The sequence below is a fragment of the Panthera leo genome, chromosome A3, assembly GCF_018350215.1.
Source record: "Panthera leo isolate Ple1 chromosome A3, P.leo_Ple1_pat1.1, whole genome shotgun sequence".
Lineage (NCBI taxonomy): Eukaryota > Metazoa > Chordata > Mammalia > Carnivora > Felidae > Panthera > Panthera leo.
In genome coordinates, this window is record NC_056681.1 from 101,006,247 (window position 1) to 101,032,023 (window position 25,777).

Sequence of the window (25,777 nt, forward strand, 5' to 3'; positions counted from 1 at the left end):
AACTCACCTCATCTCATTCCCCATCTCCCAGAGAAATCACTACCCTCCTTTGTAGTTTCTTTTCATATCTATATCTTTATTCCATACGTATGCGGCCAAAAACAGTTTGGATGATTCTTGAATTTCCTAAGATTTGTATCTTTCTCTGTGCAGTATTCTGGAACTTGTTTTCACTTAACATTTTGAGGTTCATCCAAGCTGTTGCCTGTAGGTGTTTGTTTCACCGCTGCACAGTATTCCACCCATTTTCCTGTTGAGGGGCATGACTCCTGGTGCAGGGTGCCAAAGTTTCTCTTGAATGGCTTCTCCCTCCCTGTCACACTGCCATTGCCTAATTTCAGGTGCCCATCATCTCCTGTTAGAACCATGGCAAGAGATGCCTAACTTATCCTTCCAACTTGACCAGCCCAGTGTCCTCTCCATACTACTGCCAAAGCCTTCTATGTAGAAGTCATTTTGGCTCTCCGTTGTCTGTTGGAGAAAGTCAAACAGGAGTACTACTGGGCTTCTGTGCACCCTGATCTCTGTCTTTCTACTTCTCACCTCCCCACCCTGCTTTTTCACTTTATGATTTAGCAACGTTAAACCTTTACTGATTCCTATAAATACCAAATTACTGCGTAACTCAGTTTATTGTATATGCTGCTCCCTCTTCTGGAATGCCTTCTCCCTACTTCCTAATGAACTCCTCCTCCCTTCAGAAGTAAATTCTGTCCTGAATGCAGCATTTCTCATTCCTATTCATTTCTTAATACTTTTGCTACATATGTATGTGTCCCCAAGGAACATGAAATATTGCTTTGCATGATTTAAAACTTTACATAAATGTTATTATATTTTCCCTATTATATTTTCCCGTTTATTCCCTTGCAACTTTTTTCACTTATTATATTTTGATATTGAGGTATGCTGAGATGTGAGGTTCTAATTCATTTACCTTCACAGCTTTAGAGCATTCTGTTGCATGAAAACACCATGAACTAGCCATTTGACAGACATTGAGCCTGTTGTTCATTTTTGCTTTTATAGACAGTGCTGTTCTAATGTACTTGTGCAGTCTCCCTGTGCATACATGTGAGAGTTTCTCTGGGGTTTATACTTATGAGATGCTGCTGCTTTTTAAATAGAGGCTTTGATAATACCCACTTCGAAGGGTATTATGAAAAACATACGAGGTAATGTTAATAAAACACCATTTCAGACATTCATACATTTATGTTAGAAAACTTGCAAACGTATATGAAACAGTGGGTCACCAGGGCAATAGTCTGGTGCTAGAATGGTGAACAGAAGTATAATATGCATGCTCCTGTAGCTCCAAGGTACCCAACCTATTGTAGGTGTCTGTACGTCTGCCATTTCTTTACCTCCACACCTCTGCTTGTGCTGATGTGTCCTTGGGGCTGAAATGGTCTCCTCCAGTTCTGGTTGTCTCACTCCCTTCTTATCTTTGTTGGCTACTTTTCTGAAGCCTTTCCTGACTCCTCAGCCTGCCCTGGATATCCTTTCCCCTCCCTTCCTGTATCTCTCTCACCATCTTTACCTGCTCTTCCATAATCCTTTCTAAATGGTCAGTATCTTAAAGACAGGGGCTGCGTGTTACTCGTCTTTTATCCAGGCACTGAGCACAGTGCTGATAAATGTGCTGATAACTACACAGGAGTGGACTTAGGAATTCTTGGGAAGAAAGCAATTTACAGCCAAAGATTTCTTGGAGCCAAAAGAAGAGAGATGGAAGCAAGCATGCTCTTTTGTTAGGAACACAGAGACCGGAGAATTTGAAGGGGTTTTTTGGAGGCTTTTTTTTTTTTTTTAATTTTAGAGAGAGAGGGAGGGAGACAGTGGGGGAGAGGGGCAAAGGGCGAGGGGTAGAGGGAGAGAGAGAATCTTAAGCAGGCTGCACACTCAGCATGGAGCACAATGTGAGGCTCGATCCCATGACCCTGGAATCGTGACCTGAGTCAAAATCAAGAGTCAGATGCTCCACCAACCAAGCCACCCAAGTGCCGCGAGGGTTTGAAGTTTTGCCAATGATGTAGTTATATAGGATATAATGGACTGTTAAGGAGGAGACCTGTGCCTGTCATTCTGGAATGTGAGAGCTAGACGTACGCAAGAACTTTTTCTTTGAATCTGTCAGTCCTAGGGATTATAAAATGAATGCATGAATCAGCCAGTGAATTCACTTGAAGGCAGTGAGCAGCCCCTTGCTTATTTAACATTGCCAGGCTTTAAACTGTTATTAGTTTAAAGCAGGCGTTGGCAAACATTGTCTGTAAAAGGCCAGATCGTAAGTATTTTCAGCTTTGTGGGCCATATGGTCTTTGTTGCAAGTATTCAACTCTGCTGTTACAGTGTGAAAGCAACCGTAGAAAATATGTAAACAGAATAGTATAGCTGTTTTTTTTTTTTTTTTTTTTTGAAAGTAGGCTCTGTGCTCAATGTGGAGCTCAGACTCACTACCCCGAGATCAAGAGTCCCATGGTCCACCAATTGAGCCAACCAGGTGTCCCTAGAATAGCTGTTTTTTAATAAATTTTATTTATGGTCACTGAAACTTAACTTTCATATAATTTTCATGTATCACAACATATTCTTTTGACTTTTCCCCCCAACTATTAAGGAAGGTACAAACCATGCTTAGTTCACGGTTTCAAAAAAAACTTGTTGACCCCAGGTGGAAATGAACCTTACTTCCAGGTACAAAGGGGGTGAAATCCAGTGATAAAGGACTGTTCTTTTACTAAACAAATCTTGCAGTTCTCTTGATTTACCACTAGATGGTGGTCCCTTGTAGGTATGTGGCCCAGCCAGTGAGTCTTTCCAATAGAAGGGATGATTGAAGTTTTTCCAAGTATAGTAGATCAGCCACTGCTTTGTTAACACAGGCATACAAACTGTCCCAGACTTTCAAAAACCATTCTTCTGGGTTTCATTTATGTCTCCACCTTCACACTTATTTGTACAAATTCCTTCCATTGCAGCATATCAAACTGAAGGGAACGAAATCGCTCTCAAATCCTCTGAGATTATTTGCTCGAAGGCTCAGGAGGACAATAATTGAATACAGGCTATGGCTGAAGATTTGGGAGCTGCAACTTAGATCTGGGAACAGATGTTACCTGAGATACAGATTAATAAGTGGAGCTTATATTGAGACGATACTTGAAGCCCAAGTGTTGATACTTAAAACTCCAAAAACAGCCCCCATTCTTGGCCTCTTCATGTCACCTTTTTCTACCCTTAAGGTGCCCAACTGGGGACCGAACATAGCCCTGGCTTAGCATCTTCTGCAACAATTTTCTCACACCTTTCTTAGGGTATGGAAGTATTTGGTAGCCATAGTGACGTTCTTGGCATGTATGTGTGGCCTGAGGTGCAAGGGAAGTTCAGCCGAAATAGAGGTGCATAGAACCATTGTGGTTATTCCTGTCATCCTCTTGTCTGAAATCTCCCAGCTTAGATTTCTCTTCCAGACTAGGAGTCCCCTGGCTTGAGCTGTCCCATTTGTCTCCCTTTCTCACCACCCTTCTTTATCCAGACACACGAAAGAAAGAGACTGGATGGCTATTAAAATTGTTAACAATGGGAAAAGTTTCCATCTTCCTGGAGCAGAAAAGGGCTTGACGGAAATTTGACTTTGAAGGTCCTTGAAGCTCAAGTCTGTGACCCTAGCCACCACACCAAACTGTCACATGGTTATGTCCACTCTGCCCCCTAGTTGGATCTTTCAGCAAACATGGAATAAATCCGTTTCTTCCACACCTCGATATACGATGTTGAAGAGAGGTCTTAGGTTCTTCCTGAGTCTTTTCAGCTGAGCATCTCCAGTAGAGCAGTAAGATATCCTTCCAAAACTCTAGATGGATTTTTCCTGGTCATGAAGACCAGCAGTTCTCATGAAGGCCGTTCCACTACTTAGGGGCCATTTTAGAAATGTCACAGGGCAACTCTTGGTTGTGCAGTGGTGCTGGCATGTTGTGCGCAGGACCAGGGTCACAAAGAAGGTTTTGGGTCCCAGTGGAAAACAAAACGGGAGGGGGGCAGATGGGAAAAAACTATTATAGAAGATTTATGTTGATGCGCAGTATAGCAGGGACATGTACCAGGACATGTCCTTGTCACCAGCCTAATAACTGGAGCCAACATCCCCTGTCTCATTGATCCTGGTCACAGATGCAGGATATCTTGGGAAGAAAGGAACAGTCACACATTGAAGATTCTTTGCCTGTCCTACACAGCCTCAAACATACAGATGTACATTTTAGGTATATGAAACTTTGTTTATAATTATCAGAGTCTGGAATTCTGTTTTATATATAATCACAGAATCATTTTTAATATATCCTAAATTTTCCAAGGCAACCTCTTGTTAACTGAAGGATTATGCTTTCTTTCATTCAGAACTTGACTAAGTAAGAGTCATTCACCATTTCAGAAAATCATGTCACAGACAACCGTGCCCTGTGTGATATTTGTGTCCCCAGAATCAATCTACATTTTCGGCTCTCACTCTCACAGTCATTCTACTTGAAGGTGCAAACATATGACCACTGTATCATGTTTTCTACTGTAGTTGTGCCCAAGCATATGCATAGTGAGTTCATTGACATATTTAATTTAGCATGATTATATATTATTTTATCATAGGCTAACTTTCACTTTATCTCTCCCTTATTAGGTTAGGTAAATGTTTTAGTCCGTACGGACTACAATAACAAAATACCACAGACTGGGTAGCTTATAAACAATAGAAATTTATGCCTTACAGTTTTGGAAGCTGGAAGTTAGAGATCAGGGCATCAGCATGGTTGGGTGAGGATTCTCTTCTAGATCGTTCACAGCCTTCATATAACAGAAAGACCTAGGGACCTCTCTGGAGCCTCGTCTTCACGAAGGCTCCACATTCATAATTTTTAAGCACCTCCTAAAGGCCATACCTACTAATACCATTCATTACCTTAGAGGGTGAGGACTTCCATATTTTGAAATTTGGGCTGGGGGCTGAGGAGAGTGAGATACACAAACATTCAGACTACAAGATATAGTAATTTATATTTTTTAGGTATAAGAGCTGGTAAATTATGTATGCCATTTCATTTCAGAGTAGCAAAAGGGATGTTATAAAATATATACTAGAATGAAAAACTATAATATTTTATATATTTGTTTCCTGGTTTTGCCATAACAAATTACTTAGTGATTTAACATAAATTTACTATCTTACCGTTTGGTGGTCAAAAGCCAGAAATTGGGTTCACTGGGCTTAAATCAAGATGTCACCATGGCTGTTTTCCCTCTGGGGGTCCAAGGGGGTGAAGCTGCTCCCTTGCCTTTTCCAGTTTCTAGAGACCACCTGCATTTCTTGTCTCATGACCCATCCCTCCATCTTCAAAGCCAGCAATATAGTATCTTCAAATGTCTCTCTGACTCTGACCCTCTGCCATCGTCTTATAAGGATTCTTGTGATTCCATTGGGCCCCACTGGACAATCCAGGATAATCTCCCTCTCTCAAGATCCTTAACTTAATCACACTTGCAAAGTTTCTTTTGTCGTGTAAGGTAACATATTCCCAGGTCTGGGGAGCAGGGCCTGGACATCTTTGTGGGGGGTGGGCCTTTATTCTATTGACCACACTTTATTTTTTTTCATTTTTCAAGGTTTTTTTAAAATGCTTATTTATTTATTTTGAGAGAGAGAGAGAGAGAGAGAGAATCCCAAGCAGGCTCCATGCTCAGCATGGAGCCCCACGCAGGGCTTGAACTCATGACCTGAGTTGAAGTCAAGAGTCAGATGCTTAACTGACTGAGCTACCCAGGTGCCCCCTATTGACCACACTTTAATATAATACTTGTTCTGATAAGGTCAAGACCCACAGATACATAACTAAAGCATTGGGCTTGATGTTCCCTCTCTTTCTGTCTTGGAGCAGCAAGATTTCTTTCTTGACCTTGGCTTGGGCTGAACCTGTTCCAGGGGTATAGTGTCTGGAGAACAGTCTACTCCCTTCCTGAGGGGAGCTCCGAGTTGCCAGGCAATGGGGGTCCAGGTATTCATTTGAAGTCAACCTGGATTGAAAAGCTCTTTTTCAATCTTTTTTTTTTTTTTTTTTTTTTTACCATTGGGAGCATGTGATGTTTACTCTTTGGGGCATCCAGTCTTGTTTTATTTATTTATTACTTAAAAAAAATTATTTTTATTTTATTTCTTTTTATTGAAGTATCATTGACATACAATGTTAGTATTAGCTTCAGGCGTACAACATAGTGATTTGACAACTCTGTACGTTACGCTGTGCTCACAAGTGTCACTACCGTCTGTCACCATACAAGGCTATTACAGACCATTACTATATTCCCTATGCTGTACCTTTCATCCCTGTGACTCATTCATTCCATACTGGAAGACTGTATCTCCCTCTCCCCTTTTGCCCATGCCCCCACCCCTCTTTCCTCTGGCAGCCACTAGTTTGTATTTGTGAGTTTGTTTCCGCTTTGTTGGTTTTGTTTTTTAGATTCCACATATAAGTGAAATCACGTGGTATTTGTCTTTTCAACCTTGGGAAGAGCTGTCTGGCAATCAAGAAGAGTGGCATTTAGAGGCACCTGGCTGGCTCAGTCTGTAGAGTTTGTGACTCTTGATCTAGGGGTTGTGAGTTCGAGCCCTACATTGGGTGTAGAGTTTACTTTAAAAAAAAAAAAAAAGAAGAGTGGCATTTAGGTCAATGGACACTTTAGAATTTTCCCTCCAATGTCCTTATTCCTGGGAAAGAAGAAAGACAGAGCATGTTGGTGTTCTCCTGGCAACAGACACGGTTTAAGGGAGATTTGATAAAAAGACAGAAATGAGGGTTTTCATTTTCAAGGCCTATCTCCTCTCCTAGCCTGCGTCCAGCACCCCTGTATCATCAGGGGGCTCCCAGACCTCTGAGCCCTGCGTGGGGGTGCTGTGGGAGTCCCAGGTAATACTGGAGAAGAGGGATGTCACTTGGAGCCTAAATAGTACTGTTCCGTATGTGCGAAGGGGGTCAGTTGGGCATCTGCTGTATTCTGCAAGCAATCCACCTGTGGGGGAGGGGAGAGGGGAACAAGGGGCCCATCTCACTTGAGAAAGTATGAGCCTGACAGCTGAAGGTTCCCAGAGCAGCAAGCATCACCTCTTCTCTTGGACCATTTCAGCTGTCTGCTTGGGATTGACAGAGGCATCTGGCTGCTAAAAATACCCCACTGACCAAGTGTTCCCTATTCCAACTGAAGCTGAGCACAACCGCCATCCAGGACTGAGCTGCTTCTTGCAAAGGAATTTTGCAAAAATTTCAGGTCCAGTTCGAGAGGTGCACCAGCCCGTGGTCATTTCTGCTTTGCCAGCTTTGCTGGTGATGAACGTGACCCTTCTCGGATCACCATTCTCTTGCCTGCCCCATTCCCACCTCCAGGAAGCGTGGCAGAGGGGGAGGTGAGGGCCCCATTGCTGAGAGGGGGTAGGGAAGGGGAGGTGCTTGTCCATTTATAGGCTTGCTCTTTGGGATGCTGAAGGTGCTGAAATAGCAATGACAGGGGACTTGGCTCCGTGTTAAATATCTGCCGAGCTGCCTGAAAGACTCTGAAATGACAATAGGGAGAATGGAGAACGTGGAGGTCTTCACTTCTGAGGGTAAAGGCAGGGGTCTGAAGGCCACTAAGGAGTTCTGGGCTGCGGATGTCATCTTCGCCGAGCGGGCTTATTCCGCAGTGGTTTTTGACAGGTATGAAATGTGGGGTGTTGCCTTCTTTTCTCTGTTGGTTTGGCCGGTGCCAAACTCTAAAACACTTTGCTCTCAAAATCTTCAGGGAAAGGGATAGAAGCCATTTGATCATTTTTAACAAAATGGCACTTCTGACAGCTGTTTTCTGGAATAACTTTTTCTGAAAAGAGTCATCACTAATGTGATTTGTTCTGGTCCCTAGGAGGGTTGTAAAGGTGAGCCAAGGCGCTGGGGTACTTTCTCACAATACCATTGAACTTGGCTGAGTGGGTGTGCTGGAGCCCACTGGAGAGGTGGCTGTGGTACTATAGGAAACATCTTTCTTTCTTTCTTTCTTTCTTTCTTTCTTTCTTTCTTTCTTCTTTCTTTCTTTTCTTTCTTTCTTTCTTTCTTTTGTTCGTTCGTTCTTTTTTTTTTTTAAGTTTATTTATTTACTTAGAAGGGGAGAGGCAGAGAGAGAGGGAGAGAAAGGATCCCAAGCAGTCTCCATACTACCAGCACAGAGCCTGACGCAGGGCTCGAACACATGACCTGTGAGATAGACCAGAGCTGAAACCAAGAGTCGGATGCTCAACTGACTGAGCCACCCAGGCGCCCCATAGGAAACATTTTCTTACAAAAGGCTCCATGTTTTTAGCTTCTTGAGTATGATAAATATATTACAGCATAAAGTAATTGCTGAGACTTTTAAAAAGTAATTGTAAACATTACAATCCATTTACATTTGGAACATTAGAATATCACCATGAAGCCAAAATCCCTTTTTACCATTACTACTCCCAATACCAATCTCCTGTCTTTCCTCAGAGGTAATACTTGTTATGATTTTAATGTGCTTCCTTCTAGAATGTTCTTGTACTAGTACATACATATATCTTCATTTATCAAGAATGTAGCACTGTAGTTTGTCTTTTTCTTTTTTTTAATAGAAGCAGTATCATACTTCAGATGTCATTCTAGAACTTGCTGTCTTCACTGAACATGTTTTTGATATCGACCCTCATGGGAACTATAGGTCTATAGATAATTCTTTTAAATCCTCAAAGATCTGTTTCTTTTACCCCCATGTAGATCTATCCGTGTTGATCCATATGCTATGTGGATCGCCAATTACAACTGCTGTGGATATTCTACCCAATAAATATATGAAAACTTATTTATCCACTTCCCTAATGAGAGACCTTCAGTGGTTTCTAGCTTTTCACAAAAACAAACATTTCTGCAAATAAAATCCTAGACCATGTCCACTTGCACACATGTGTGATTATTCTCAAGGATATATGGCTAGAAGGGGAATTGTTCCAGAGTGTGCTGTTTCTATTTTAATAGGCCTTCCAAAGTGGCTCTATTAAATTTACATTCCCATTTCCCCACAACCATGTCTATACTTGACCAAACTTTTAAATTAGTATTAAATCTTTATTTCAAAACAAAACAAAACAAAATCTGCCTAGTGATTAAACTATGACAATGTTCCCTCCACCTAAAGCTGGGTGACCTGCCTGACATTGATGTGATCTGAATCAAGATGGCCTCTGATATCTAGGCTTTGTGGTTGGCTCGCTGTATAGACCATCCTGGGAACGGGCACTGCTTTTCAGAGATAATTTGATTAGCGTTCAGATCTTCGTTTCTTCCTGCCTACCAGGACCCGCAGGGAGAGGGCAGTGAATGGAGTATGTGGCTGACTGCCACCTGCGGAAGGAGACAGTTATACCTCTTCAACAGGAGTCTGTCTGGCTTTATTAATTTACTTGTATGTGTGTCGTGCATGGAGGTGAGTGTGGTAAAGGAGTCAGTCGGGTTCAGAATAAAGACAAAAAAGTGAGAAAACAGAAACTCGGAACACTCATCTTGATGCCGCCACTGAGTCGCCACACTGCCTTGTATAGAATACCTCCATTGGTGCCTCTAGTTCCCTAAAAGCTAATATAGCCAATTAGTGTCCCTTTTAAGAGTGGAGTTGAGTGGGTTTTCCTTCCGTTATAAAAAGAAAACTAAGGAAGAAAAAAATCTTTAGTATCTTCACACAAAGATACTAACTCTAAACACTGTTGTCTGTTTCCTTACCATTTATTTTAAAAGGTAGGTTTCATTTGTACTGCACAGCTGGGATCTTATTACAGAAACTATGATGTTTTACGTTTCATAGTTTAAGTACTTCTGGGTGACTGTACTCTCTTCATAAACATAGTATTTAATGGCTGCGTGTTCTCCTACCACTTTTTTTCTGACTGATGTTTCCATGGTTTTCTTGGTATAAATAAGTCATCATTCATTAGAAGTAATAATTACAAAACAACTTTAGTAAACATTGCAGATAGAATGCTAGCAAAATGTTATGTTATTATTACAGTAATAAAAATTGGGATGATTGGGGTAAACGATCTTTAAGATGATTGAAAAAAAAATCTAAAAGAGATACTTTTAAAAAGTGATTTTTCCCAAGTGTGTCACTGCAAACATGAAGGGGCTGCGCTTTGGGTATACCAAAGATAGCTTGGAAAGGCATGGGAGGAAAGCTTTGCCCATCCTGCCCTCCCATTGTGGCCTCCTGGGGAGACTCAGCCACTGTAGATGAGAAACCTGAGGGGGGAAGGTAGGACTGAGAGTGACCCACATAAGAGGCACATTTTAATCATTCTATAGAAGAGATGCATCCTAATCCATGTTATTGCAAGCCGGGCTTCCTGCCCTACCCTCCAAACACAAATATGAGGAAAGATTTTATTTTTAGTTGAGCACAACGTTTAAATGAAAATTCTTTCAAACAACATATGACTTGTATGTACCTATATATGTTATGAAGCATAACAAGAAATGAACACCCATAAAACCATCATCCTGTTTAGTTAGAGTATGTGATTCTATTGTATCTTCTCTATCTTCCCCTATCCTGTCCCCAACTTGTCCCACAGGTAACTAGTAGCCTGAATTTTATGTTATTTATTCCTTTGCCTTTTGAGGAATAGTCTTACCACGTGTGTACATATTCTTAAACAATATATAATTTACTTTTTTAAAGTTTATTTATTTTGAGAGAGTGCAAGTACATGAGCAGGGGAGGGACAGGGAGAGGGGGAGAGAGAGAATCCCAAGCAGGCTCCATGCTGTTAGTGCAGAGTCCGACATGGGGCTCAAACCCACACACTGTGAGATCATGACCTGAGCCAAAATCAAGAGTCAGATGCTTAACTGACCGAGCCAAATATTTTAGCATTTAAAAATTCCAAGGAATGTTTAATGACTGCGTAGTATTCCTTTTGACTGTTATATATCAGATTAGCAAGTGCCATCAAACTTGGATGTCAAAGTTGTTTCAGTTTTCCTAACAGATCTCTCTGTACATCTCTGATTATTTATTAAAGATAAACTCCTAGAAGTGTATATTTTGGATTGAAAAGACAGTTTTGAGTCTTTTACTATAGATTTCCAAATCACCCCTCCCCCCCAAGAGGATTATACTAGTTTTTCCCATGAGGGTTATAGCATTTGCCTCCTTATCCAAGCACTGGCTAACACAGAAAACTAACTTTTACTTTTGTATTTTCCGACTTCACCTATAAAAACTTAGTACTATTTTGTTTTGAATTTTTTGATTAAGGAAGTGAGATATTTTTTAAAAAAATCTGTTTATTGATCATTACATCCTTCTTTTGTGATTTGTCTATTTTCTATTGATCCCCTCATTTTAAAACTTTGTTTTATTACTCCTCATTTGTTTTATTACTCTTTAATAAAACAAAGCTTATTTGTTTTATTACTCCTTAATGTTCAGAACTTCTAAATTGTTTGAATTCTTATGAATCATTTTGGTTTATTAGCCCTTTTGATTTTAACTCTTTTCTAGTCCTCAGTTACTTTTGACTTTCTTTATTTTTCATGTCTTTTATTTTAAAACCTATTCATTTTTCTATCATATGTGCATATATATTATATATATATAATATATATATTAAAATTATGCCTAAGCTTTAAGTTTCTTTTTTTTAGTTTATTTTTATGCAGTTACTTATTGTCATTGAATTTATTCACTTTCATTGAATTTTATTCACATTCATTTCATTGAATTTATTCACTTTTAGCTTATTTAGTTCATTTTCTGTCAAGGGGAATGAGAAGATAAATGGTTTTAGCCATAAGACTGACTCAGGCCTTCAGCAAGATTCAATCCTTATCTTTTCCCTGTTTGGTCTTGAAAGGACCCTTCCAGTTCTCTGAAGTAGAACCTTCATCTTTTCCAAACTATAAAATCAGTTCGTTAGCCCAGTGGACCTACAGACTGAGGTCCATGGGGCGCCATTTATCACACTGAGTACAATCCCATTGCCACCATCACCATCACCGTCTTCAAACAAAACCCACAAACAAATAGATTCATGGCCAATGTGGAATAGAATCAGATTTGACCAGGATAGGAATTTGAAGCATATTTTACAATAACATTGGAGAACTTCTCCTAAAAGCCATCTACAAATAACAAACTGTCATTTGCAAGACAGAGGGTTCTAAACTTTATTTTTGTACTTGACAGAAGGGTGAGAACCAAGCATCTTGAGCAGAAGTTATTTCTGGTCAAAATGGGATGTGTGGTGGGGAAAGTGCTAGTTAGAGCTCAAGACATTTAAGAATGAAGTAGGCCCTGGACACCTTTATCTTTAGAGGTTCTATCTCACAATATGTCAAAAGGTAGTTTTTGCTTACCACTTCTGAATGGGTTTTTATAACTTTGCTATTACAATTGTTATTAATTTCCATTTTGCATTTTTTTTTTTGTTTTAAGAAAATTTGGGGACTATTCAAAGGTGTGATGAATTCCAAACCTTTTCCTGGGTCACCTGTAAACTTTTAGGCCCTTGACACTGAACCTCTATTGCCTAATGGGAGACCAGGGCTACCAGTGCTGTCTGGAGATGGGAAGCTATTTCCAAGGTTTTGTAGTTTCTGGTGGCAACCTGGCAGAGATGATGTCCTTGGGGAGTTGGGCAGTAGAGGGGAATTGGGTCATTTGACCCTGAAGATCTCTTCTAGCGTGAGATTCTATGGGTTTCATGATTTCTTCAGTACATGTGAAGGACTCCGGTGCAGCAATAGAGGGGTGCTGGACTAATATAAAATGGAGCTTGTTCTGGTTATTTTTTATTTTAGCATTAAACACAAGACATGGCATGGGAATGGTGCTCATGAGCAGTTCCGGGAGCCAAAAATGCTATTTGATGGTTCCTTTTTAACAGTCCCAGACGTTATGAATTTAGAGTGCATCTAGGCTTTGGGTCCATGGATCCTTAGCTAAGGAGAGAACTATATTTGAAAGATCAAAGTTTGTGTGGATGTGCATCTGTGCTTTTTATTTCTGGGGAGAAAGTCTATAGCTTTCATCACTTTCAAAATCACTTTCAACCCAAAAGAAGGTTGAGACCCATTGGATATATTCAGTCCTCTCTTATAGATCAGGAAGCTGAGGCTTAGTGAGGAGACAGGCAGGCCATCCCAGGTCATACATGGATGGACAAGCATAGGGCAGGACTAAGATTCCTGAGATCTTGTCCTTTATCACTACCCCCCACCGCAAGTGGGTCTGGCATCGCTGACTTAATTTCTTCTTTCCTTGTCAGTCCAGTTAATAATATTTGGTCTTAATAAAGGAAACAATACTCATCCATCAATTTCAGAACAATCAAAATCTGGTTCTGGGACCTGAGAATGGTTAGATTCAGAGACTCCTAGGTAAAAAACAGGAATATACATGTGATTACACAGGAGACTTCCTGCCTCCTTCCTATAAGGACCCTTGCAATTGCATTAGACCCACCAGGATGTTTCAGGATTATCTCCCCTTCTCAAGGTCTTTAACCTTAATTACATCTGTAAAGTCCCTTTTGCCATGTAGTGTAACATATTCACAGGTTCCAGGGATTAGGACCTTGTCATTTTGGGGGGAGCTATTATTCAACCTACCACAACCAGTAAGATGAATTTCCTATTAATCCAATTCATTGCAAAAAAAAATGTTAAGAAGGAGCAAGGATAGTGGATTTTTACAAAAATTTCTTTAAGTAAAAACTTGACTGGTTCCTAAGTGATTCTGTATAAGCAGTTGAAAGTGTCTAGGAGATTATGTACATATATGTAGGAATAAACAATGATAAGAACATAAGAAAAAGTAGAGTACTTTAAGAGAAATTAATGCCAGCCAGGCTTTTTTTGAAAATTGGACCAGTTATGAGCTTCAGGTCCACTGGAGACAGCTGGGCTTTTAGCCAGTGTAATTCTATATGGGCTTGTGGGAACAGGAGGATTAGTGTGGCATACACAACCAACACACTGTGGCCTTTAATCTGATAACAGCTGGTGGGGGAGGTGGGGGGAGCAAATGATGCTATAAATGGAAATCATTTAATAGAAGGATTAGGGAAATTCCTGAACAGTTAGTTCAGAAATGAATGAATCACTGTTTATTGTTCAATTTACAGTGTTAAACATTTACACTCGATGTTGCGGATAACCATAGCAGATTTAAAACTATGTCTTTATTTTATTTTAAGTAAGCTCTATACCCAACGTGGGGCTTGAACTCACAACCCTGAGCTCAAAAGTCACATGCTATACCAACTGAACCAACCAGGTTCGCAATGTCTTTAGTTTGACACTTTTGCAGGTGCAAGACGTGGTGACGTGTCACATGCCCCGTTACAGGTTGTATTGCTACATTTTATGAAACGCATTTAATCCTTAAATGCAGAAGTTTGCAAATAATTGCTTTTTAAATATAAATGAGATCAAATGCCAGGTTGTCCCCACAGTGATTTCATCTTCAGTCATGTGCATCTGAAGATGTGTTTTAAGCATGGGAAATTAGGTGTGGTCACAGCTACAGTGTTGGAAATGCAGACAGGTCTGAGTTGGGAGTGTGAACTTCTTCGTGTGAGTTGTGGCAGAGGAAAGCTGGAGAATTGCTATGTGAATATAGAAGAGATGTTAAAAAATAGGCAATACCTAGATCTGACCTAAGGAAGCAGTATCACCTAACTTCTTTTTTTTTAAATTTTTTTTTTAACGTTTATTTATTTTTGAGACAGAGAGAGACAGAGCATGAATGGGGGAGGGTCAGAGAGAGGGAGACACAGAATCTGAAACAGGCTCCAGGCTCTGAGCTGTCAGCACAGAGCCTGACGCGGGACTCGAACTCACAGACCGCAAGATCATGACCTGAGCCGAAGTTGGCCGCTTAACCGACTAAGCCACCCAAGCGCCCCTTAACTTCTTAAGCTAAGGTCTGTATAGTGCAAACATGAATCCAGCGATGCCCCTCAGGGGTTGACATGGGCCATTTCAAAACAACATTAAGTAGATGCCATGGGGAAAAGAAAATGAGCCTTCCAACTCTGGGTGGGTGTCTCTTCTCTGCAGGAGCCTTCAGTGGTTCCCCCTTTGCCTGCAGAATAAGGACATACTACTGAGAGTAGCATTCCAGGTCCCCTCGCCTCCGGTCATTGTTCCAGCATCATTTCCCAGTGTGGTGCATCCTATGATCTTGTCAGATAGCTTACTCCCGTCTCTCCTGTATGTACCTGTGCCCCTATATGGATGCCTTTGACTCAAGCCAGTGCCTCTCCATGGAAGAACTGACGGTCTCTGAGTACAAACTCGGCCCATCTTTAGAGGGTCAGAACAGTGCCTCCTCCCTTCACAGATGATTGCCTCCCCAGATTCCTTGCCTCCCCCACCTCAGTGGGAGTTAGGCTTCCCTCGAACCCTGCAGGAGTTACCTGCACTCCTAGATGGCATGCCTCACCTTGCTTATATGTGTTAATGCCCCAGCTCAGCTTAGGGACCGCTCAAAGGCAAGGTTTGTGTCTTGTTTATCTTTAAGGCCCTGTATTACCAAGTTCAACGCACAGCACATAATGGATGCCCAATAAATACTTGTGAAAGGAAAGTAGAGTGGAAGGGACGAGGAAGGAAGGAGAGAGGAATTTAAAATATTGTAAAATCCTCTGGGTACTTGAGGAATGTGGGATGTTCTTTAGGAGGTGCCCCCTTCCCCCTTGGTTTTTGAAGGAACAGCTCCTGGCAGGCTGAGAGACTTTAAGCAGTATAGAAAGCGAGAGCTGTTGGTTCAGTCCTTTCTGGCTATGTTTTTAGGCGGCTTGTCTACCTTGCAGGCGCCTTCTCTTGGTATTTATCTGTCCAGCAACTGGTTATTTCCATATAAGGAGTTGAGCAGCAGCTGCCCTTCTAGCCCTCTTGATTCTGACAGGTGACATGGCCCAGGGCAGGGCTGCAGAGCAAGGAGTGAGTGGGGACCCGCTGGCCAGGGCAAAGAACACTCAGGGCTACAGACAGAGCTCAAAAGTGGGCTTTGGAGACTTCCTCTGTCCTCTGTGCTGGGCGCAGTGGCAGACATGAGGAACCCCTATAAGGATCCTCGTATCCCCAGGAGGGTAGTAATCACTACTCCTAAGGGTTGTTGTGAAGGTTTAACAAAGGAGTATTGCTTGCAACATCTCTTTGAAAATTGCAGGGGGTTGTGTAGGTGGGAATTAACATCCTCTGTGGGCACTGGGGAAAGAGACTAGGAGGAAAAATGGGACTTCCTGAAGGCTGCCTGGCTAAGCCTGGCTAGAAGAAGCATCTTTCTCCTGCAACCCAAAAAGTGGTTTTAGGACTTTAGGACTTCCTGTCTTCTGGATTTTCTCTCTCTCTCTCTCTCTCTCTCTCTCTCTCTCTCTCTCTCTCTCTCCCTCCCTCCCTCTCCCTCTCCCTCTCCCTCTCCCTCTCATTAGGGTTAGTAAGAATGAGGGGAGGTATTTCTGTCAGAGAATTACCTGCCCCTCCTACAGGGGTTCTCTGCTAGCCTGGAGGTCTTTCTCGCTGGTGGCTGCCTGAGAATTAGTGGATGCTGGAGGACAGCAGGAGCTCTGAGATCACCTGGCCCAACCTCCCCATGTGACAGATGGGTGGATGGACCCGGTTGTCGTCTACTGAGCACTATCTTGTGCCAGGCTCAGAGCTGGCTAGCTTTACATTTAATCTGATAGTGGTGGGATTTGGGAACTTCTTTGTAATCTTCTTCTTGCTTGAATTTTTAAAAATAGTAAGCATGTTTCATTAAAAAGTAACATTTGTCTAAAAGATATCAAGATCTAGGTGTTGTTATGGGGCGCCTGGGTGGCTCTGTCAGTTAAGCGTCTGACTTTGGCTCAGGTCATGATCTCACGGTTCATGGATTGGAGCCCCGAGTAGGGCTCTGTGCTGACAGCTCAGAGTCTGGAACCTGCTTTGGATTCTGTTCTCCGTCTCTCTCTGCCCCTCCCCCATGCATGCTCTGTCTCTGTCTCTCAAAAATGAATAAATGTTAAAAACAATTTTTAAAAAGGCATCAAGATCTAGGTATTATTATTCCCATTTTCACGTATGGAAATGAAGGCCCAGAGAGGTTAGGGTACTTGCTTGAGGTAGATACTGGAATCCGGAGTTGAACCCAGCTCTGACCGGCTCCAGGTCTGACCTTCCGTAATACCCATCCCACCACCATTAAAGGAGATGGAGACCAGAGAGATGGGCTTTTCTTTTTTTAAATTAAGCTTCCCCTTTCTGCCTGCCTGACACTTCCTTGCACACCCCACCAGAAGGAGCAGGTTTTCTCTCATCTCTACATTCTTGCTACTCAAAGTTACAGCTCAGCATCACCTAGGAGCTTGTTAGAAATGCAGAATCCTGGGCCCCACTCCAGACCTACTGAATTGGAACTTGAATTTTGACAAGATCTCTAGTGATGTGTGTGCACACAGAAGTTCGAGAAACCCAGCTCTGCTTCAGACCTACCCCCCTTGTCCTTCCTGGTTCCAGCCTCATGGCTAAGCTTTACTGGCAGGTGAGGTAATGGAGAGAAAGGTCAGCCTCATCCTAAGGAGATCTAAGTTAGGAGATAACTCCCGATGCTTTTTCACTAGCCTTTAAAACTTGACTCCAGGCCCTAGCAAAATTGTAGGATGGGTTATAAAACAGGTGTGTAAGCCTTTGGAAGTAGTTTGCATAGTTGGGTGGCTAACATTTGGAACCCACTATGTGTTCACTATAAGAAAAAGAACCATTCCAAATAGACCACATTTTCTTTCTATGAAAAGTAATTAAAAGTTTATTATAGAAAAGTGTAAAGACTCTGATGAGACAAGATGATGTGAAATGCTGAACTGATGAATTGAATTGATGATAGCTGAATTGATTCAAGGACTGATAATTGATTGTATAGTGACTGGAGAGGTCTCTCTATCATCCAGTCTGGGGTGAAGTCTTTACACTGTTAGACTGCATTTGTTAGAAATGCAGAATCCTGGGCCCCACTCCAGACCTACTGAATTGGAACCTGAATTTTAACAAGATCTCTGGTGATGTGTGTACACGGAAGTTTGAGAAACCCAGCTCTGCTTCAAACCTACCCTCATCGTCCTTCTAGTCTCCAGCCTTCTCCTTGTCAAAATGGTTGTTAGTGACTTGGGAGATGTAAGGGGCTTTCCACTAGAATTTCTTATGGACATATTATAGCTGTAGTTCACGGCAGATAGATTATTCTATAAACACACATTAAGAAGTGTGTTAGGTCAGTTTATGGGGGCCTGGATGTAGGCTCCAGGACAGATGTATTGTCTTTCTATGAGCCAGACTAGAAAATATGAGCCTCACAGGCAGTGTGGATGAAGGGAAGGGCAATGCCAGAGGTCCAACCATGGGGCAGACAGTAAGGGGGCATTGTCTGCACAGAATTTAAAAACAATAACAGAACTGACTTTTAAAAACCTGACTAAAAGATTCTGTTTTTATTATCACCATGCACCAGTAATTCTAAACAATGTCAGGGATAAAATACTCTTCCTTGGGAAGAAAGAAAAACTGTGTTTATCTAAGTTCTAAACAATTGCCGTTGCATAAACTTCAAACTGGCACATTTTAAAATCACATAACCCTTAATAAACATTGTATTCTGCCTGGGAGCTAATCCGGGAGACTCTCAGTTGGCCCCTAACACATGTTCCCAAACACTACATGTTTGTTGCAAGAACAATTTCTTAAGGTTCACAATTGCTTGAGCTTATGAAGGCCACAGCTCATGTCTTCAACCCCTATGCTATTATCTCTTCCTGAAGTTTAAGTGTATTAGAAATAAGCAGACCCCAGGGGTGCCTAGATGGCTCAGTTGGTTAAGCGTCTGACTTCAGCTCAGGTTATAATCTCATGGCTCATAGGTTCAAGCCCTACATCAGGCTCTGTGCTGACAGCTCAGAGCCGGGAGCCTGCTTCGGATTCTGTGTGTCTGCCCCCCGCCCCCACTCATGCTCTGTCCCTCTCTCTCTCTCTCAAAAATAAATATTAATTTTTTTTAATTTTAAAAAAGAAAGAAATAAGTGGAGCTCATAAAGATAAAGCAGAAGAACTTTTGTCATTCTAGGTGACCACCTGGAGTTTGTGGTCCTTTTTAAAATGTGAAACAGTGAAATGGTGTGAGAACTGCAATGCATAATATTTGGTAGGTGTAAATTCCAGTTTCAGCATGGAATATGTATACGAATGTGAATATATGTGTACAAATAAAAATATGAGGATATAATGCTTGAATGTTCTAAAAATATCAGTTTGGGTATAAAATGTTAGGGCAATCCAGTGCGGGTTTGTTCCCTGATGGACATCCCTAGGGCAGATAGGCATGGAATTCCAAGTGACAAGTCACAAATGGCAGCCTGCATGATCATACTTGCTTCTAACTCTCCCCTCTCCAGACCATTTCCCTTTCTTTCCTGCCTTGGGTTTGTATTCCTGGTCTGAGTCCTGATACCCCAGAGGCGAGAAGCTGCTCCTCCTTCCCCATCCCAAACTAAGAGATGCTCTCAGATTTGGAGATGACTCATGGCTTAGCATACTGTTATAAGTGATGAAAAACTGAAAGCTCAAAATGATTTTGACCGTTTGGAATACCATAAAGGTGAAGACCCCACTTCAGGTTAAAGAATTCAATGTCATGAGGAAATTTGGGGGAATGTGGATAGGTTCACTGTCTTGGTCATGTTGATGGTTTCACAAGTATATGCACATGTCAGAGTCTACCAAATTAAAGATTTTGGATATGTATGTCAGTCATACGTCAAGCTATTTAAAAAAGGTAGCATCATATGGACAAATGGAGGGAAGCTCTGATTTGGCTGTGTGCCTTTGAGAAAACCTGGGACGTACCAGTGACTAGATTTTTAATTTTATCTCAAATAACTGAGTTTTTTTTGCAGGAAAGCATTTATAGCACCACACTGGATACCATACTCTGTTCTTGGCCCTGTAATTATAAAACTCTGTGACCCAGTATCCACCCTTGAGTGGCCAGGAGACAGGATTTGGAGCCTCATTGGGATCCAAATTACTTGGGTTCTTCAGCAATTCAGTCTCTGCTGAAGAACTTCACATTTCTGCCAGAGAATGCCATCTTGACTTGAGGCAGATACGAGAAATTCATAGCTCCCCATTTCTAGGGGTTTGAAGATTCCACTAAATGGCCAGGGTCCTGCATGAGCCTATCTGCTCTGTTCTGCTGGAGCGCTCATGACAAATGACCTTCTCAAGCAGGGAATACCCTCTTTGGTATAGCTACGATGGGCTGCAGATTCTGTGCAAATATAGCATATTCTAAATATGCTAGTGTAATTCTACTCTTCCTCTCCCATTGGGAAAGCTTAAGGGATTGCATGGGAGTGAGGAAGACATTATTAGGGGGATAACTTTGAACCTGCTCTAAACTTATAACCACTAACCTTCCATGCCCATGAGTATTTCATGATTAGTAACAAGTTATAAGCAACATACCTCACAGCAGATGGGGACACAGAAGTGTGTTGAGTTGGCCACCCAGTGGCTGAAAACTGGACTCCAGGAAGCCCAGGACCTAGCTTACAGCAATAGCCTGAGCAGTGCCCTCAGTTTGGCTCTCTACCTCTCTCCATTTCTTGAGGCCCTCCTGGGGCCACAGGGCCTGACCTTTGGTCTCCTTGAGCCCAGCACCCTAGCATTGGTCTCTGAATCTTGCTTGATTGCCCTGCTGCGCCCACTTTCCTTTGGCTACAGGGACCCACTGTGGGCGCATCAGAGACCGGAATAGGACTGTTGAAGGAGCTGGGAGTGAGAGGGTGAATGAAAGGGAGTCACAGCAGCGGTCTTCAGATTCTTGCATCACTGACCTACCTAGGCCTGTTCCACTGGACAAGGATCCAGAGAGCCGAATTCGATGATAGGAGTATGTTTCTCAGGAAGGCAAATTCAGGCTGAACTCAAGGAGGAAATCTGCAACAATTAGGACTGGCCAACAGTGGATTAACTGTTCTTGGAAACAGTGTACTCTTTTTCACTATGGGAACTTAAAAAGTACAAGGTCAAGGATGGACACAGGGATTTCTGTGTTTGTATGTTCTATTGAAGGTTCTTTCTTCAGGCCCTAGCCTTCTGTGATTCCAAAAGCTCCTGTTTTCCTATACTTTTGAGATGCCTCTTTAGACCGTAAACTCCAGTCTGAGTTCACATACCCATTTTTTCCCAGGGAGCTCAGCGTTTCTGCGCATACCGCTGAGCTTGTTTTCATCATTTTTCTGCCTCAGTGGCCAGGATTTCTTTTCTCCACATTGCAAAGATATTGAGATATTGCGCATCACGCCAGATTTCACTCACTCTTGGTATTAGGTTTCCATCATGTAGCCTATGCTGTTTTCTGCCTGAAAGACGGCTCTAACCTGGGAGACACAAAGCTCTCTCTTGGGAACACTGGGGGGTGGGAAATACGGGGTAAGGAACCTCATCTGCCTATTCATCTCTCCCTCTCCCACTGAGTGGGCAGGCATGACCTTCCATGTCACTTCCACTCTCTCTCTCTGAGTCAGGAGAATACAGCGGGTGACCTCCGTGACATCAGTAACCTTGTAATTGTTACTCTTGCAAAACACACGGAACTGTGACATACATCAGAATGCGCAGACCCCATTTTGCAAAAAATACATCATGTTTCACGTCCCATCATATTGTAGGTAGTTATGAGTTTTATTCTTCAAGGGAAAGGGGCATTGCCTTTCAAGAACAAGAGGGTCATGTCACACAGAGTGCTATGGTACCAGTGACCTGTGGCTTTTGGCGAGGGAACCATGAGGAATTTCCACCTAGTCCTTTGGCTTGGAAGACTTCCTGGGCTCCTCAAGTGTCTGTTCCAGTGTGTTCCAGGAACACCCCATGGGGCCGCTATCATAGCTTTCTCATGCAGTTTATGTATTCCCAGTGCCTACCGCATATGGGTCTAAATCTACACTTGCAGAATTAAATTGAAAGGCTTATATGCAGCGTGCAGTAGTGTCCCCACGTTGGGGTCCAATGTCCAGTGCAGTCCCTGTTTGCTGTGCCACCCCCAATCTCTTGTTTCTCCCTTCATTCCCAGCCTTGTTAACTTTGTGTGCCATACCTGCTTCAAGAGGCAGGAGAAGCTTCATCGCTGTGGACAGTGCAAGTTCGCCCACTATTGTGACCGCACCTGCCAGAAGGATGCTTGGCTGAACCACAAGAACGAGTGTTCGGCCATCAAGAGATATGGGAAGGTGCCCAATGAGAACATCAGGTCAGAGCTGGGCCCCGGGGCTAGTGTTTGGGATTCCCAAGTGTCAGGTGGGGAAGGCATTAGTGACAAGCATTCCCAGGCCCAAGGAAGCCAGGCTGAGTGCAGATCACGGTAGAGCCTCAGAGAGACTGGATAGGGGCATCTCTGTGCACTCCCTTTAGGTGTGGGAGCCCATCTAGAACTGAGTGTCTGTGGCCATGGTTTTAGTCCACAACCCGTCTAGACTTGACTGCAGACCTGTTCTCAATGGCTCCCTAGTGTTTAACTTAAAAAAATTTTTTTTTTGATCTGCCAATGTTTAAAAAAATTGGAAAATTCCATATTAAAAAAGTTAGGATTTCTGGTTTCTCTTGAAAGAAAAAAATCTGAAGATTTGGCAAAATGAGCTAGAGCTCAACAGCAGCTGAGCTATTTAATTCCAGCAGAATTAAACACACAAAAAAGCAGAGCTTTTTTTTAAAGGTTTTATTTAAATTCTAATTAGTTAACATACAGTATAATATTATTTTCAGGTGTCCAGTATAGTGATTCAACATTCCCATACATCACCCGGCACTCATCACAAGTGCGCCCCTTGATCCCATCACCTATTTCATGCACCCACCACTCTGGTAACCATCACTTTGTTCTCTGTGGTTATATAGCAGCATATCTGCAATAGTCAAATTACAGAAACAGCTCAAGTGTCCATCGACTGATGGATGGACAAGGAAGATGTGGTATATATACACAATGGAATATTACTCAGCCATCAAAAAGTGAAATCTTGCCATTTCCAATAAAATGGATGGAGCTAGAGAGGATTATGCTAAGTGGAATAAGTCAGATTTCACTCATATGTGGAATTTAAGAAACAAAACAAATAAACAAAGGGAAAAAACAGACAGGTAAACCAAGATAAAATGCAGAGCTTTTCAAGTAACCATAGACCACTAGTCCCTTGCCTTGTGCACACAGCCCTCTGCACTCATTATACACGAAAGACATTCACAACAGTTAGTGGCATCCCCAGGGCGGCTGCGGCCAGGAATCTCAGGGCCAACACCGCAAGATAGGGCTGCAGGTGAGTGCTTGGGAGGTGGTGTTGGAGAGCAGAGGAGATGGGGAAGGTGAAGTTGGGACCATTTTCAGTGGGTAGGGTGGGAAGTTCAAGTACAGAATGGAATCATCATATCCTAGTAATTTTTAGGAAACTACAAAATGAAATGGCTCAGTCAGCCTCCCCATCCCCTTAGTTCCATCTGTTGAAATCCTGCTTCTTTAAAAACATGTTCTTTTGCAATTTTATTTTATTTTCATGTTTTAAAAATTTCAGCTTTATTGAGGTATAATTGACATATAAGATCGTAAGATATTTAAGGTGTACATAATGATGATTTGATGTGTGTATACAATGTGAAAGGACACCTCCCATCTAGTTAATTAACATACCTATCACCTGACATATTTATCCTTTTTTTCCCCAAGTGAGAACCTTTATGTTCTACTCTCTCAGCAAATTATAATTATACAGTACAGTGTTGTCAACTGTAGTCACTATGTTTTACATTAGATCCTCAGACCTTATTTATCTCCTAGCTGAAAGTTTGTGCTTTAACTAGCCTCTCCCTGTTTCCCCCACTACCCAGACCCTGGAAACCACTTTCCTCTGTTTCTATGAGTTTGACTTTTTTCTTTTCTTTTTTAAGATGCCATACATAACTGATACCATGCAGTTTTTGTCTGTGTCTGGTTTGTTTCACTTAGCATAATGCCCTCAAAGTCCATCCATGCTGTCTTAAATGGAAAGATTTCCTCCTTTCTCATGACTGAATAGTATTCCATTTTATATATATATACACACATGTATATATATTATATATACATGTATATTATATATATTTATATTATATAATTATATATTATATTTATATATTATATATACAGTATATATATATATCTACACACACACACACACATACACCACATTTTATTTATCCATTCATCCATTGATGGACACTTAGGGACCATTTCCTAATATTTGGAGGCAACAGACACCCTACTGGAGCCTTATTTTCTACAGTGCTGTCCTGAGCTCCATGTGGGAATACCTCAGTTCCCAGGCACCTGGGATTGCCAGCAGGGCATCTTTTCAGAAATAACTCTGTGACCCAAACGAGAGGAGAAACGGGCCTATTCTTTGCCAAGGAGGTCCCTCAGGGACAAGATCTGCCTTAGGCCCCCACCCCCTTGCAGGTGCTTGGCCAGCATGCATTCAATGAGTAGCCGAGAGTTGCCAAAATGCCTCTCAGTCATAGGCTTCATCTAGTGGGCATAGGCTACCAAATAGGTAACCCTCACTGTCCTTAAGATGAACTGCACCCTTCTGTCTCACACTCCACACCCTGTGCTCTCCAGGGCTCCCTCCTATCCCACCTTGCCTCCCCTCCTCCTTCAGAGCCCTCTGCCTCAGCCAGGCCAGCCCCCTCCCCTCCTTGCTTCCTGCATATGCCAAGCCTGTAGCTGCCTCTGAGCCTTTTCTTATATTGTTTCCCCACCCAGATTGTCTTTCCCACCTCTTCCTTTAATCACTAAGACTACAGATAAGTTCACACACATGTAGACATCTGTTACACCACTTTGTCTTCCAAATATTATGTCAGGGGATATGTATTATCATCTTTTACTGGCCCTTAGATAGGTCCAGGGAATTGCCCAAGGTCACATAGTAAGTGGAAATGGATATGAACCCAGGTTGTTAGACTCCTTCTCTAGTGCTCATCTCAGTTAGCCACATATTATCAGGAGAGACCCAGGCTGCCATACCTCAGTATCCCCAGATGCCTTTTTCATGGTCTCATAGACCCCACATGACCTGGCTCCTGCCCACCTCTCCATCTTTATTTGCTCTCCACTCCCTACTCACTATGCTCCATCCACCTTGGATTTCCTGCTGTTTCTCCATCATTCCAAGCCCATTCCTTCTTCAAGGTCTATGTACTCACTGCTCCTTCCCATCTGCATGGAACCAGCTCCTAGTCATTCCATTTTCAGCTTGAGTATCATCCTCAGTATCACCTCCCCTAATCACCTTGGCATCCCTTCCCCCAGTCACCCTCTACTATGTTTTTATTCTACCCTAGTTTATTCTTTGCGTTGCACTTAACGCTAGTTTAAATTATTATTTTTTAAACTTAGGTCTCCCCACTATAAAAGGGATAGTGAGGGATGGGCATTGAGGAGAGCACCTGTTGGGATGAGCACTGGGTGTTGTATGGAAACCAATTTGACAGTAAATTTCATATTAAAAAAATTAATAAAAAAATAAAATAAAATAAAGGCTCCACGATAAAAAGAAATTCCATATATGTAGGTCAGCCCTGTGCCTGACATGCATTAGGCGCTCAGTAAGTGTTTG

General features: G+C 42.1%; 1 protein-coding gene across 4 annotated transcripts in view; it reads left to right on the forward strand.

Moving 5' to 3' along the window:
- Positions 1-7,518: 7,518 nt before the first annotated feature.
- Positions 7,519-25,777, forward strand: part of SMYD1 (SET and MYND domain containing 1) — a 40,189-nt gene continuing 21,930 nt past the window's right edge. For 2 of the 4 annotated variants that reach the window (XM_042932958.1, XM_042932959.1), the window contains exons 1-2: positions 21,758-21,802; positions 22,204-22,380. In XM_042932958.1, coding sequence (XP_042788892.1) covers positions 21,777-21,802; positions 22,204-22,380 — 203 coding nt within the window. In that variant the 5' untranslated portion in view covers positions 21,758-21,776. Of the gene's footprint in view, positions 7,746-21,757; positions 21,803-22,203; positions 22,381-25,777 lie in introns of those variants that run through there. The other 2 variants (XM_042932960.1, XM_042932961.1) reach the window with 2 other exon arrangements.